Source organism: Acanthochromis polyacanthus, chromosome 1, assembly GCF_021347895.1.
Source record: "Acanthochromis polyacanthus isolate Apoly-LR-REF ecotype Palm Island chromosome 1, KAUST_Apoly_ChrSc, whole genome shotgun sequence".
Taxonomy (NCBI): Eukaryota; Metazoa; Chordata; class Actinopteri; family Pomacentridae; genus Acanthochromis; species Acanthochromis polyacanthus.
Window position 1 is genome coordinate 47,558,415 of NC_067113.1, and position 12,416 is coordinate 47,570,830.

General features: G+C 38.1%; 1 protein-coding gene across 14 annotated transcripts in view; it reads right to left on the reverse strand.

Annotated features, from left to right (window-relative positions):
* Positions 1-12,416, reverse strand: part of celf2 (cugbp, Elav-like family member 2) — a 302,904-nt gene that overhangs the window by 61,734 nt on the left and 228,754 nt on the right. For all 14 annotated transcript variants that reach the window (XM_022193739.2, XM_051947272.1, XM_051946730.1 and 11 more), the window contains one exon: positions 2,257-2,305. In XM_022193739.2, the coding sequence (XP_022049431.1) occupies positions 2,257-2,305 (49 nt within the window). The remainder of the gene's footprint in view (positions 1-2,256; positions 2,306-12,416) is intronic.

The window sequence follows — 12,416 nt, forward strand, 5'->3', positions numbered from 1 at the left end:
CTTCACCTCTGTTGGGATTTAATTGAAGGTAAGAGTCAAGAAAGACGCTTAAGTCGTAAACAACTGGTTTTGTTTCCAGCTTCTTCTACTCTGTTTATTTCAGCTAACTTAGCCTACAGCGCCACCTTCTGGTGACACTATGCAGCAAAGAAATTAATTGAATTAAGACAAATCCACATCGCCTTTTGTGCAACATTTGTAACTTCCTGGTTGATTCCAGAAGACTTCTTTGCTCCATTTTAGATTATTTTTCAGATTTTTATAGCATAAACTTCTGTTAGTTTCTTCTTCTCCCTGTTGCAAACAGCTGGTTTTGTTTCCAACTTATGAAAAGTTCTCATTAAATTTCCTTCACAATTACATAAAAACATGGCGTAAGAGGGTCCGTGGCTTTTTAGATTTACCAAGGGTTCATCTATCTTTATATAAATCAGTGGTCATAACCGTCTCCTACTGAATGTTTTCCGTCTGCTTTTTCACTGTTCATTGTCCAGTAAAGACTAAAAATGACAAATAACTCCCTTCACACTGAACTACAGCTGACCTCTTTTGTTTGTCGGTCAATAACCAGAGGTATAAAAGGTTTGTCCACTTGTGATTTCACAACACAAGTGAGCTAAATGTGGTTGGAAGTGATCGAAAGGTAATACAATTAATTCCAAATCCAACACTTTAGAGGTATGTTTGATTTAAAAAAAAACCCACTAAAGGCAGAAATAAGTACAGAAACAGCTTTTCCAAACAATGAAACTAGAAGCTCATGATGCAACTTTAAAGCTCTACATTTCATTATGTTTTCAATTTCTATAGCAAAAAGTTAGTTTCTTCTTTTCCTGTTGCACACTGCTGGTTTTGTTTCCAACTTCTTCTTGGTCTATTTGCTCCAAAGCAGTTAATAGAAACAATTTTCATTTATGTTTTTTGCAACTTTTGAGAAGTTCACTTTAAATTTACTTCACAATTACATAGAAACATGGCTATAGGAGGGTTTTTGATTCACCTTGGCTTCAACTCTTTGCTGGTTTTTCAATTAAATTGAATATAGGAGTGAAGAAAAAGGAGACGTTCAGGAAACCCATGAATACAGAAGGTTCATTCATCTTCATATACAGTCAGTGGTCATAAACTGTCTCCTACTGAATGTTTTCTGTCTGCTTCTTCACTGCTCACTGTCCGATAAAGGCTAAAAATGACATAACTCCCGTCACACTGAACGACTGACTTCTTTAGTTTGTAGGTCAAGAACCAGAGGTATAAAAGCTCTGAAGCTTCACTTCTTAGTTGATTTTAACTTCGGAGTCGGAAAGATGAGGCATTCAGGAAACCCGTGTTTCAGAAGGCTTATCCATTTTTATATAGTCAGTGGTCATAAACCTTCTTCTCCCACAAAATGTTTTCTGTCGACTTCTTGTCCAATAACGGTGAAAAATGACAAATAACTCCATTTTCACTCAACTACAACTGACTTCTATAGTTTGTAGTGAGCTAAATGTGGTTGGAAGTCATCGAAAGGTCATGCTATTAAATCAAAATCCAACATTTTAGAATCGTGTTTGCTGCAAAAAACACTAGAGGTAGAAATACAGAACAAGCTTTTCCAAGCAAACAAACTAGAAGCTTGTGATTCGTCTTTAAAGCTCTACAGCTTGACTAAAGTAAAGCTCGTGGGACGGAGTGCGTCAGAGACGTTGGGAAAGCGATGAAGAATTCATAAACACACACAAATGCGTCGCTGCTGTCGTCTTTACACCTGATTTGTTGACAATGACGGAAACGGATCCTTTAAAGAAACCCGGATAGTTCCTCCGCCGTCCGGCTGCTTCCCTCGGTGTGGGGGAATCAATTCAGGAGTGGATCTGCAATATGTAGTTTGGAAACGGGGGGGGGTGATCCGAGGATGTGTGCGACAGTGTCGGGGTGTAAAATAGATGCATTAAAGCCGAGGAGAGGCGGCGCGTTTGCACGAGCGAAGCAGCCACGGGGGAGAGAAGCCGGTTCACCACGAGGCCAAAACGATTCAACTCTCGCTGACCTCCTTCGGAAGCACCTCAATAATTCATCACACGTTGTAGGGAAATATATCTATATACATCAGCATTTCCAGACCCACCACCAGCAGCAGCAGCGTCGGCCTCCTTCTCCTCCGTCTGCCAGTCAAGCAGCGAGCGAACACTCGGCTGAGATAGCTATTACCGAGCGAATTCAAAACGGCCGTTGATGCATGTGTGTGTGATGTGTTTGTGTGGAGGCGCTCACCATTAGATTTCTCGCTGTCTGCAGGTTTCATCTGAATCGGGTGGTGCATCTGAGGAGACAGAGAGAGAGAGAGAAAACATTAAATATCAGCCCAGCACGTTTTGAAAAACACAATAGTTATTCGTTGTCGCTGCAGCTGCCTCGAATTAAACCTGAATGTGATTTAACCCCATGAACCCTCAAAACACGCCTCCTGGTTTAGAATGCATGAGGTGGTTTTTTTAATTTTTAATTTGAGAAAATTACAGCTTTTGTCAGAGGGAGAAACTGTAAAAACTGAGAAAAAAAATGTCAGATTTTCATCTTTTGGACAATATTTGAGCAACTCATCTCTGACTTGTGGTTCCACCAGGAAAAATAACTAAATTAAGCTTTAAAAGCTTGATTTTTCAGTGAAGTTAATCTTTCCAAACAGATCTCATTAAAAATTTCACCAAAATATACTGTTTGCTCGAATGAGGAATGAGATTCCATAAAAGCAAAAAATTTTGCATTCTTTGATGCAACCATGAAGCCGTGAATGGCTCAGCTGCAACCTAAAGTCACCTGAAGAAAATTCAGGAACTTTATTTGAACTAAGTTGAATTGTAGGCTGAGTTCACAATTTATAGCACGGAAAAAAATTCAATGTGAGCAGTACAAAAAAAAAAAATCTCCTTTTTCAACATATCTCATTAAAAAAAAAAAAAAAGCAAAAAAATCAACCATTTCCTTTAATCCTCAAGCGACCAAGCTATTTTAGCGACTAAAATGACCGACTGGGGTCATTTATGACCCCACTATACTTTACACAGGAGTATGTCTACTTTAGTGCCTCTTTTTGTGCTTTCTTACCTATTCCACTCCACTGCATTTTAAGATGGATATTCTAAAATATCCTTCTGTAATTATTCATGGTTTTTAATCATTTTTGAGTCAGAGCTAAAGTAAAACCATATGAACAATATGATGCATTGTAAGAACGCAATAACATTTATTTAGACACGCTTTGTCTGCCACTTCTTTTAAAACTTTATTCCTTTTGTTTCCTCAATAGCAAATCAAAAGTACATAAAAACAAAATCTACACAAACATCTTGTCTGTATGTGTGCAATGTAACATGCAGAGAAGTATTTAGATTAGGGGCGGCTGTGGCTCAGGTGGCAGAGCCGTTCGTCCAATGCAAGACACTTTACCCACCGTACCTCCAGTGCTGCCACTTACACTGGTGTATGAATGTGTACGCTGTGTAATGTTGGTGGTGGTCAGAGGGGTTGTAGGAGTGGATTGGCAGCCAGTCAGTCTGCCCCAGGGCAGCTGTGGCTAAAATGTAGGTCTACCAGCTATAGTGCACTGCAAAACACTGAAATATAGCGATTAGAGGTAAAAATAATTAGATAAAACTAAGGCCTACAATAGTGAAAAACTTTTTGGGATCATAAGTGACCCCAGACAAGTTTCCATTATCCTTGTCACACCAGTTGGCCGATCTCTACAAAAAACTATGAGCAGCTGTAGGACAAGTAGATTGACAAATTCATGGTCGGAAACATTTTTGAGATAAAAGATATAAAAACGGCAAATATATTTATATGGCTGGGGTCATAAATGAGCCCACTCGGTCGCTTGAGGGTGAAGTAGATTCTGTGAATAGCTAAAAATTCTGCACAACTCGATCCAACCACGACACCGTTGCTGACTCAACTGCAACCTAAAGTCATGTAACAAAAATTATTTTCAGTTAATCATCTGTGCCATGCGGTTGCATAGAAAAACCTAACCAAATCAAAGCTTAAAGTCATGATATTTTATCAAAATCACCCTTTCCAACAGATGCCATTTAAAAATTTGCCAAAGAACTCAGAGTCTTTTAATCTGAACTGGGTTGAACTGCAGGCAGTGTTTATGATTCATGGTATGGAAACCAATGAAATGTGAGCAGTAAAAAGAAAAACCCACTTTTTTAACAATATATCTTTTTTTGAAAATTTGCCAAAAATAAAGATTCCTCTGGTGACCAGATTCTGTAAAAAAACAAAACATTCTGCACTCCTCAGTGCAACCATGACACCATCATATTCAGCTGCAGCAGAAATAAATGCAACAAAAATTAAGTGACTTTCCAGCTAATCATCTCTGATGTACTGTTGCACAGAAGTGTGTAACAAAATCTAAGATTAAAATCATGATATTTCATCAAAAACACTTTTTGACAGATCTCATTGAAAAAATTGCAGTTTACTCCAGTCAGGTTCCGTAAAAAAATTAAAAAAAAAAAAAAAAATCATCATTCATTAATGCAACCATGAAGCCAACAGTCACCTGTGATGGGAAAACTTAACACAATCTAAGCTTACAAACATAACATTGCATCAAAAATACTTCATTCTACATGTCGCATGTAAAAATTTGCCAAAAATAAACCGCTTTGTTTAACCATATTCCGTTTAAAAAGTAAAAATTCTGCACTCTTCAGTAAACATAAAGCCATTAGTGAGTAGTTGCAACCAACAGTAAACCAAAACCAAACTGAAAATCATGATATTGCATCAAAATGACTCCACTCTGGTAAAAAATAAAATCTAAAAAAAATCTCCAAAAGTAAACATTTTGCTCTAACCAGATTCAGTCAAAAATGTAAAATTCTGCACTCCTTGATGGAACCATAAAGCCACTAGTGACTCGGCTGCAACTAACAGTCTTGTATTAAAAATTCTGCAACTTTTCGGCTAAAATGGGTTGAAACTGCAGGCAGTGTTTCAACAAAACACACAGGAACCAAGAATTTAAGTAGTAAAATATCTACAGAAACGCTGCTGGACACTTTGGGGAAATGTTACACATCTTGACGCTGAGCTTTTAAACTTTTCCTGAAATAATGAAAGAAATTCAACTTTTACTTTGACCATTACATGGTTGCACAGAAGACCTACTGGAGTTGTTTTTACATCTAGTCGTGGTTGTTCTGTTTCCATAGAGGTGCGGGACTTCATATTGCAGTTAAAGATGAGCCCACACTAAGTAAAAATGTGACAGAAACAGTGTCTAGTTCAGAAGGCTGATGCACAATTATCTACCCCTCTTTAAGGCAGCTTTTGCTTTTCTAGATAAGGTGGAGGATTGCGACTCTTTTGGCTTTTTTCACACAAGATAGAAATCTGGGTTGGTCCTTAAGCCTTTTGGTCCAGAAGGTGGCAGTGGGGGATGGGAAGTGAGTAAGTAAGCTAAAGAACAAGAGAAAGTGCATGAAAAAGAACACAATCAAAACGAGGAAAGAAGGAGAAGCAAGAACAACCCGTCTCAGCTTCACATTTCTGAAGAAGCTTTAATTAACTACCAATGGAGCAACATAAATACACAGAAGATAACAGTGTTTGCTATGAAATCCCTCACTCACTCCAAGAAATGCAAATTATTGAGATAAAAGCTTCATCCTAAATGACCAGAAACACGCTGCTGCATTAGAAACATCGGCATATAAACATTTCATTCTCCAGACTCAAACACATTTTCCTCTTTTTATGTCAGAATTCATCTCAAATCGAAACCAAACGTGAATGATTTTCATATTCTAGACGGAAACCGAAGCCGTCCGTCACCGTTTAACACGTCTACGGACATTCTTTTGCCTGGATGAGCATGCGTTTGATTCGCTGAGACACGCGAAGCAGAAGAAACTCCTGCAAACCGGGTTCATCGTAGGTCACCGGATGCTGCTTATCTGTGTTGTGCTGAGGCTGCGGCTGATAGCATGAAGAGGTGAGGACCTTTCCTTGATCAAACTGTGCAGTTTTTACCTGATTTGATCTCAGCGTGAACCGCACATGATCCTGATGCATCCCGACTCCTGCAGGTTACAGTTTTATTCTGCCTCATGCTGATGCAGATTGCAGGTGGGGAAAGGCTCTAATTCCAGCGTTTAGACTCGTCCCGTGTCTGTCCTAATGGAGCCGAGCGACGGATGTGTTCTTAAGGTCTTTTATGGACAAAACAAGAAAACACTTGACAGACGAGGAGGCTTATTGTCGTCCCTCTCTCCTCCTCTGTCCCTTTTTTATTCCCTCCATCTCTCTTTGCTTTATGGGAGATTATGTGGCTGTTTGATCTGCGCACAGACGAACGACGGTGATTCTCCAAATCTAGCCCGGTATCAATCACACTTCGAGTCAAATACCAGCCGGGAGAGTGTGCACGAGTGTGTGCGTGTGTTAGTGTACGCGTTAGTGTGAGAGTGTGTGTTAGTGTGTGTGCCCTGTCTTACCCATAACGCCGCTGGGCTCAGTCACGCTGTGACAGAAGGCTTTGATCTTCCAATTCTATCACACACCTTTATCCCAACTCTCTCCCTCTTGCTCTCTTCCTTATCATCCTCACTGCGATTTTTTATATGTCCCAGATCCACACACACACACGAACACATACTAACACACACTCAGACTCACACTGAGTCCACTGACTGGTTCCTAAATCAGCCTGATGGGGGCGTCAGAGGAGGACGACAGAAAAAAATAAAGACAGAATGAAGGAATGAATGAAGCAAAAAAAGGTACTTTTTAAACTTTTGATTGCCTCATTAGTTGCTTTTACAAGAAAGAGAAAGAAGTAAAACTCAGAGATTGTTGGATACTTTACTGTTTTTAACCTGAAAGAACTAAAATTGTAAGTTAAATTCAAAGAAAAAGAGAGAGAGAAAAGAAAAATTATAAAAAGAATGAGAGACAGATGGAAAGAATTAAAAATGGTAGAAGCCAAATAAAGAAAAAAGAAAGAAACAAGAGACAGAAAGAATGAAAGAAAAGCAAGACAAATAATATAAAACATGTAAAAGTCAGTAAAGGAAGAAAGAAAGAAAAACAACATATGAAAAGGTTAAAGAAAAAGATTAAATATGTAATTCAGTTCAAAGAAAGAAAAAACAGAAAGAAAGAAATGAGAAATGGAAAAATGCAGAAAGTAAAAAAAAAGTAAAACTCAAAGAAAAAGCAAAATGAGAATGAAAAAGTCAAAATTAAGCAGAGAACAAAAATAAGACATGAAAGAAGCTAAAAAGTGTAAAAGTCAAAGAAAGCAAGGAGTACAGTATAAGTAAAATTCAATGAAAGACAGAAAAAAGACTGATCGAACGAATGAATGAGAAAGAAAGAAAAACAGACAAAGTAAAAAATTCAAAGAGAACAAAGGAAAAGGCAAGAGACGAAAGAAAGAAAGAACGAAAGAAAGGATTGTACTCAATGACGACAAAGCAAGAAAGACAGAAAACCAGAGAGAGAAAAGAAAGTGATCAGTGAAAGAAACGGAGTGGAGAAGAGAGCGGAGACAGATGTGATGAAAGAACTGAGGATCCTCCGTCAAGTGAGAGAAATAAAATGAAGACAAAAAGGATCAGAAGCAGAATAAAGGAGGAGGGAGACGAGGCTGGACGGAGGGAATAATGGGTAACCCTTCAGGCTGGAGGCTCTCCCTATCACTGACACAAGGACAGATGCAGGACGGGGAGGAGGAGGTGTGAGTCTGAAGACATCAAACGGGGGAAAGTCGTGTCAAAGCGAACCTGGAAGTCACATCAAGTCGTTTTCCGTTAATCCCTTTCAAAGTCTGTCCTCTGAAGGAAAAAAACAAAAACAGGGGCCTGACAGCGTCTCACACACATCCTCCCACACACGAACACAGACGCTCAGGTACAACAAAAACCCCCACGTCTGGCTTCCAGGCGTCTCCTCCTCAGGTCTGTCTACCCAGAATGCCCGGCGGGTGGCGGTGCTGTCGACGCGTTTGATCTTGGCGAGCTCCCGCCGAGACCCACAAAAGCGAGACTCTCCTCTGCTGTCCCACAATTCCACAGTGCTGTTTCTTCTCGCCTGGCAGGCCCACAGCCACAGTCTGCCATTCATTATGCGCTCAGCAGGCGCACCGGCAAAACTACCAAGTCCACGCCGCGCTCAACGCTCGTAAAAAACAGAAAATGAAATGCAGCACAAAGGTTGTCGACGTAGAGCCATGTGTGCGGCCGGCGTGACGCTGCGCTGGCATTCAGCTCTTTCATGTCTAAAAACCTGCTTCCCGTTTACCTGCTGACCACCCATCGAAAAGTTCATTTCTCCCTAAAAAAGCCTGTTTAACGTCTAGATCTTTAGCTGACGGAGATTTCACAAGCCACTGCATAATAATCACAACATGATTCACAAAACAAGAAGTAAAATGTCAAAAACCTGGATATTATTGTCCTGAAACATCAAAAACCAGGATGTTAACATTCAAAAACATCAAAAAATCAGGACATTCATACACCAAAAGATCAAAAGTTTGGATACTAAAACACAAAAAAGCAAAACATTTGGATACCAAAACACCAAAACCTGGATAGTAATGCATTGCAGCATCAAAAACCCAGATATTAATGCACAAAAATATCAAAATCTGAATATTATTTCACCAGAATGTCAAATTCCTGAAAATCAGTGCGCTAAAAAAAAAAAAAAAAAATCAAAAACCTGTAGAATAACCCACCAAAATATTAACACACCAAGCGACAAAAACCTGAATATTCATGCAGTAAAACATCAAAAACTTGAAAGTTAACATTGAAAGCTATTAAAACACAAAAACCTAGACATTAAAACACCAAAATCTGGTTAACTAAACCAAAAGCTGGATAATAATGACTTAAATGATCACAACCTGGATATAAACGCACCAAAATCTGAATTTTATTGCACAGAAACATCAGAAACATGCATAGTAGGACACCAAAACAACAAAAACCTGGATATTAATGGCTTAAATCACGACAATCCTGGATATCAATACACTACAACATCAAAAATTTGGATTTTGTTGCACAAAAACATAAAAAATGTGCATATCAATGCAGCAAAATTCCAAAAAACAAAAACCTGGATATCAATTCACCTTAACACCCAAAAACCTAGATATTAAAACACCAAAAACCTCAATATTTATGCACTAAAACTTCACAAACCTGGATATCAACGTACCTTAAAATCAAAAACCTGGATGCTTACATACCAAACCATTAAAAGCCTCAATATTCACGCACCAAAACATCAAAAACCTTAGTTCAATACCCTGAATTTACCGTTTCCGGTTTACCTGCTGACATTCCACAGAGTTAATTCCTCTTCCTGTCCCAAAAAAAACCCTCCTTTCCAAGCAGAGTGTGTTTTGTCGGCTAAATCTTTAATTGAAGTGGCTTTCATGAGCCACTCAGAGCCACTGCATAATAATTAATCACAACAACATTTAGAGAACAGGAGAAAAGAAGGAGTAGAATCTTTACGGGGCAGCTGTACACTTAATGACACAAAGTTGATTTGCTGACGTTTAAAGCTAAAGTTTGCGGCGCTTTAAGGGGCTTATTATGGGCTCCTAATGCATCCGCCGAGCTCTTCGGCTAAAGTTGTTTTTAATCATTTTCACAGCACTCGAGTCGCAAACTGGAGTTTTTGATTGACTGAGTCACGCCGTGATGTAAAACACATGATGAAGCTTCTCGAAAATCGATTGACATTTAATTTACATATTAATGTGAAAGTCGGCGTGATTGAGTTGCAGAGCCTTCGTGGTGTTACTGGTTCACAACTACATCGCAGAGAATAATAAACTTCCTTCAAGCTGCTCTGCAATCACTGCAAAGCAACACATTATTATTACTGTGATGTATATTCTTTAATATCTTTGGGTTGGTTGTTCCTGTAAAAACTCAATGTTTACACAACAAAACAACTTCATGCAACAGTTTGCATCGTTTCTTTGAGTTACAATTAATAAGTAATAAAAACTAATGATGTTGAGTTAGAAGAATTATCATTATTAATCAGTTCATTTAAAAAGGGACCATGCACAATATTAAAGATAAATAGTGCCATTTGATGTCTTGCACCAGAGTGAACATGCATTTAAAAAAGTGTTGAATAAAAAAAAACTGGATATCAATGAACTAAAACATCAAAAATTTGGATTTTAATGAACCCAAGTGGTAAAAATTTGAATATTAATGCCTTAATTCACCATAAACCTCGATGTCAACGCACTTAAACATCAAAAATCTGGATTGTATTGCACCATAACATCAAAAACATGGATATCAACATAACAAAACATGAATAATCTGGATTTTGTCGCATTAAAACATCACAAACCTGGACATTAGTCGACCAAAGTGGCAGAAACCTGGATATTAATGCCTTAAATAACCATAGACCTTGATATCAACACACTAAAACATTAAAAACCTGAATTTTATTGCACCATAGCATCAAAAACCTGGATATTTACCCATCTAAACATCTAAAACCTGGACAATAGTGAACCAAAATGCCAAAAATCTGGATATTAATGCACCAAAACATTAAAAACCTGGACACTAACACTTAAATAGCAAAAATCTGGATTTTATTGCATCAAAACATTAAAAACCTGGATATCAATAGACCAAAACATGAAAAAAATCTGGATTTCATTGCACTAAAATATCAAAAGCCTGGATATTAACCCATCAAAATATCAAAAACTTGGAACTTTTATCTGACTGATGTGCATTTAATTAAGGTCTGGATAACAGATTCCTCGTGTGACTTTTTTTAAAAAGTGAACATTGAACCAGGTTCTGTAGAGATTTGTGGCTGGATGGTGTTTGATTTTATTGAAATTGAGTAGAATTTTCGCAACCAAATCTTCAAAATCCCTTCACAAACCTTTAAATCTACATGATCACCTGTAGTTGGATGAGAAACCGCAGGTGGTAGCTTCTAAATTATTCAGCTTTATGAACCAGATTTCCCCCAAAAAACACGCGTTTCCCATTTTTCCCCCCTTTAATAGCTTTAAAGTAGTTGAAACTGCACAATATTCCATTTCTGCACATCTAAGTATAATGTGGAGACAAATGAACACAAACGCATCATTTTACACCTTTTTTGCCGCTTGAAATATATGAAAAGTTGTATTCTTCCTGTTTTCCATGACTAATCTGCAAGAGAAGCCTGTTCTAGGACACAGAGTTTTATTTATCGCTTTATTTAAAAACACACCGTTTGTTCACAGGCAGATTCCACATGTGCACCGCAAAATAAGCAAGAAACAAGAGAAAAATCTAAAAATTAAGATTTTTTTGCATACAAACTCCACAATAAGAGTTGTCTCGAGATTTTTCGGCTACAGAAAGAATGATATTAACCAAAAACAGGTCCTCTGTCGGCACCACGAAGCTCTGAATGACGCGTAAAAAGCCACAACTCAACACCATCCAAAGCTTAAAACTACTTCGGATGTTGCACCATATGAGGAAATTTCCAAACAGCAGAGAGAACCGCTGATGTAATAAGTTTTCACTTTGATAAAGTTGATGCCAATTAAAACAGTCACCAAACAGGCTTTTGAAAACTCCATCCGGTCACTTGAGAAGTGGTTTGAAATATTTTTCTCAAGTTCCATCCCAGAAAATGTCTGAAAAACACAAGGCAGAAGCTGAAACAAGAGGAACATTATGCAGCTGCAGCAGACTTGTGGCTCAGCCGGACAACGGAGCTCCACATAAATGTGACCGGCCACTTTATTAACCAGGATTTCCAACAAAAAGTCACTGTTGCAAACTGCATTTTTCCCAGATGATCATACAACGGGGAACATTACAACAGAGAAGAGAGATGTCCAATCTTTTTAACAACAACGTGGTGAAGTGCTGAAGGAGACCAGACTGATTAGATTAGTCCACAGGCTTTATCAATGCACTAAAACATCAAAAACCTCAATATTAATGTGACAAAATACCAAAAGCCTTGATATCAATGTAACAAAACTTCAAAGATCTGCATATTATCACACCAAAATGTGGAAAACCTGGATGTTAACGCATCAAAACATCAAAAATCTGGATATAAAGCCTGGATATCAATGCACTAAAATGTCAGAAACGTGGACAGTATTGCATTAAAACATCACAAAACTCGATATAAATGCACCAAAATGTCTAAGTCTGGATATTAACACCCCAAAATTTGGAAAACCTGGATATTAAAATACCAAAACATCACAAATCTGAAGAATAAACACATCAAAACTGTGGAAAACCTGGATATCAATGGATCAAAATGTTAAAAAATGGATATAAATGCACCAAAATGTCAAAAGCCCGAACAGTAACCTATGAAAACACCAAAAA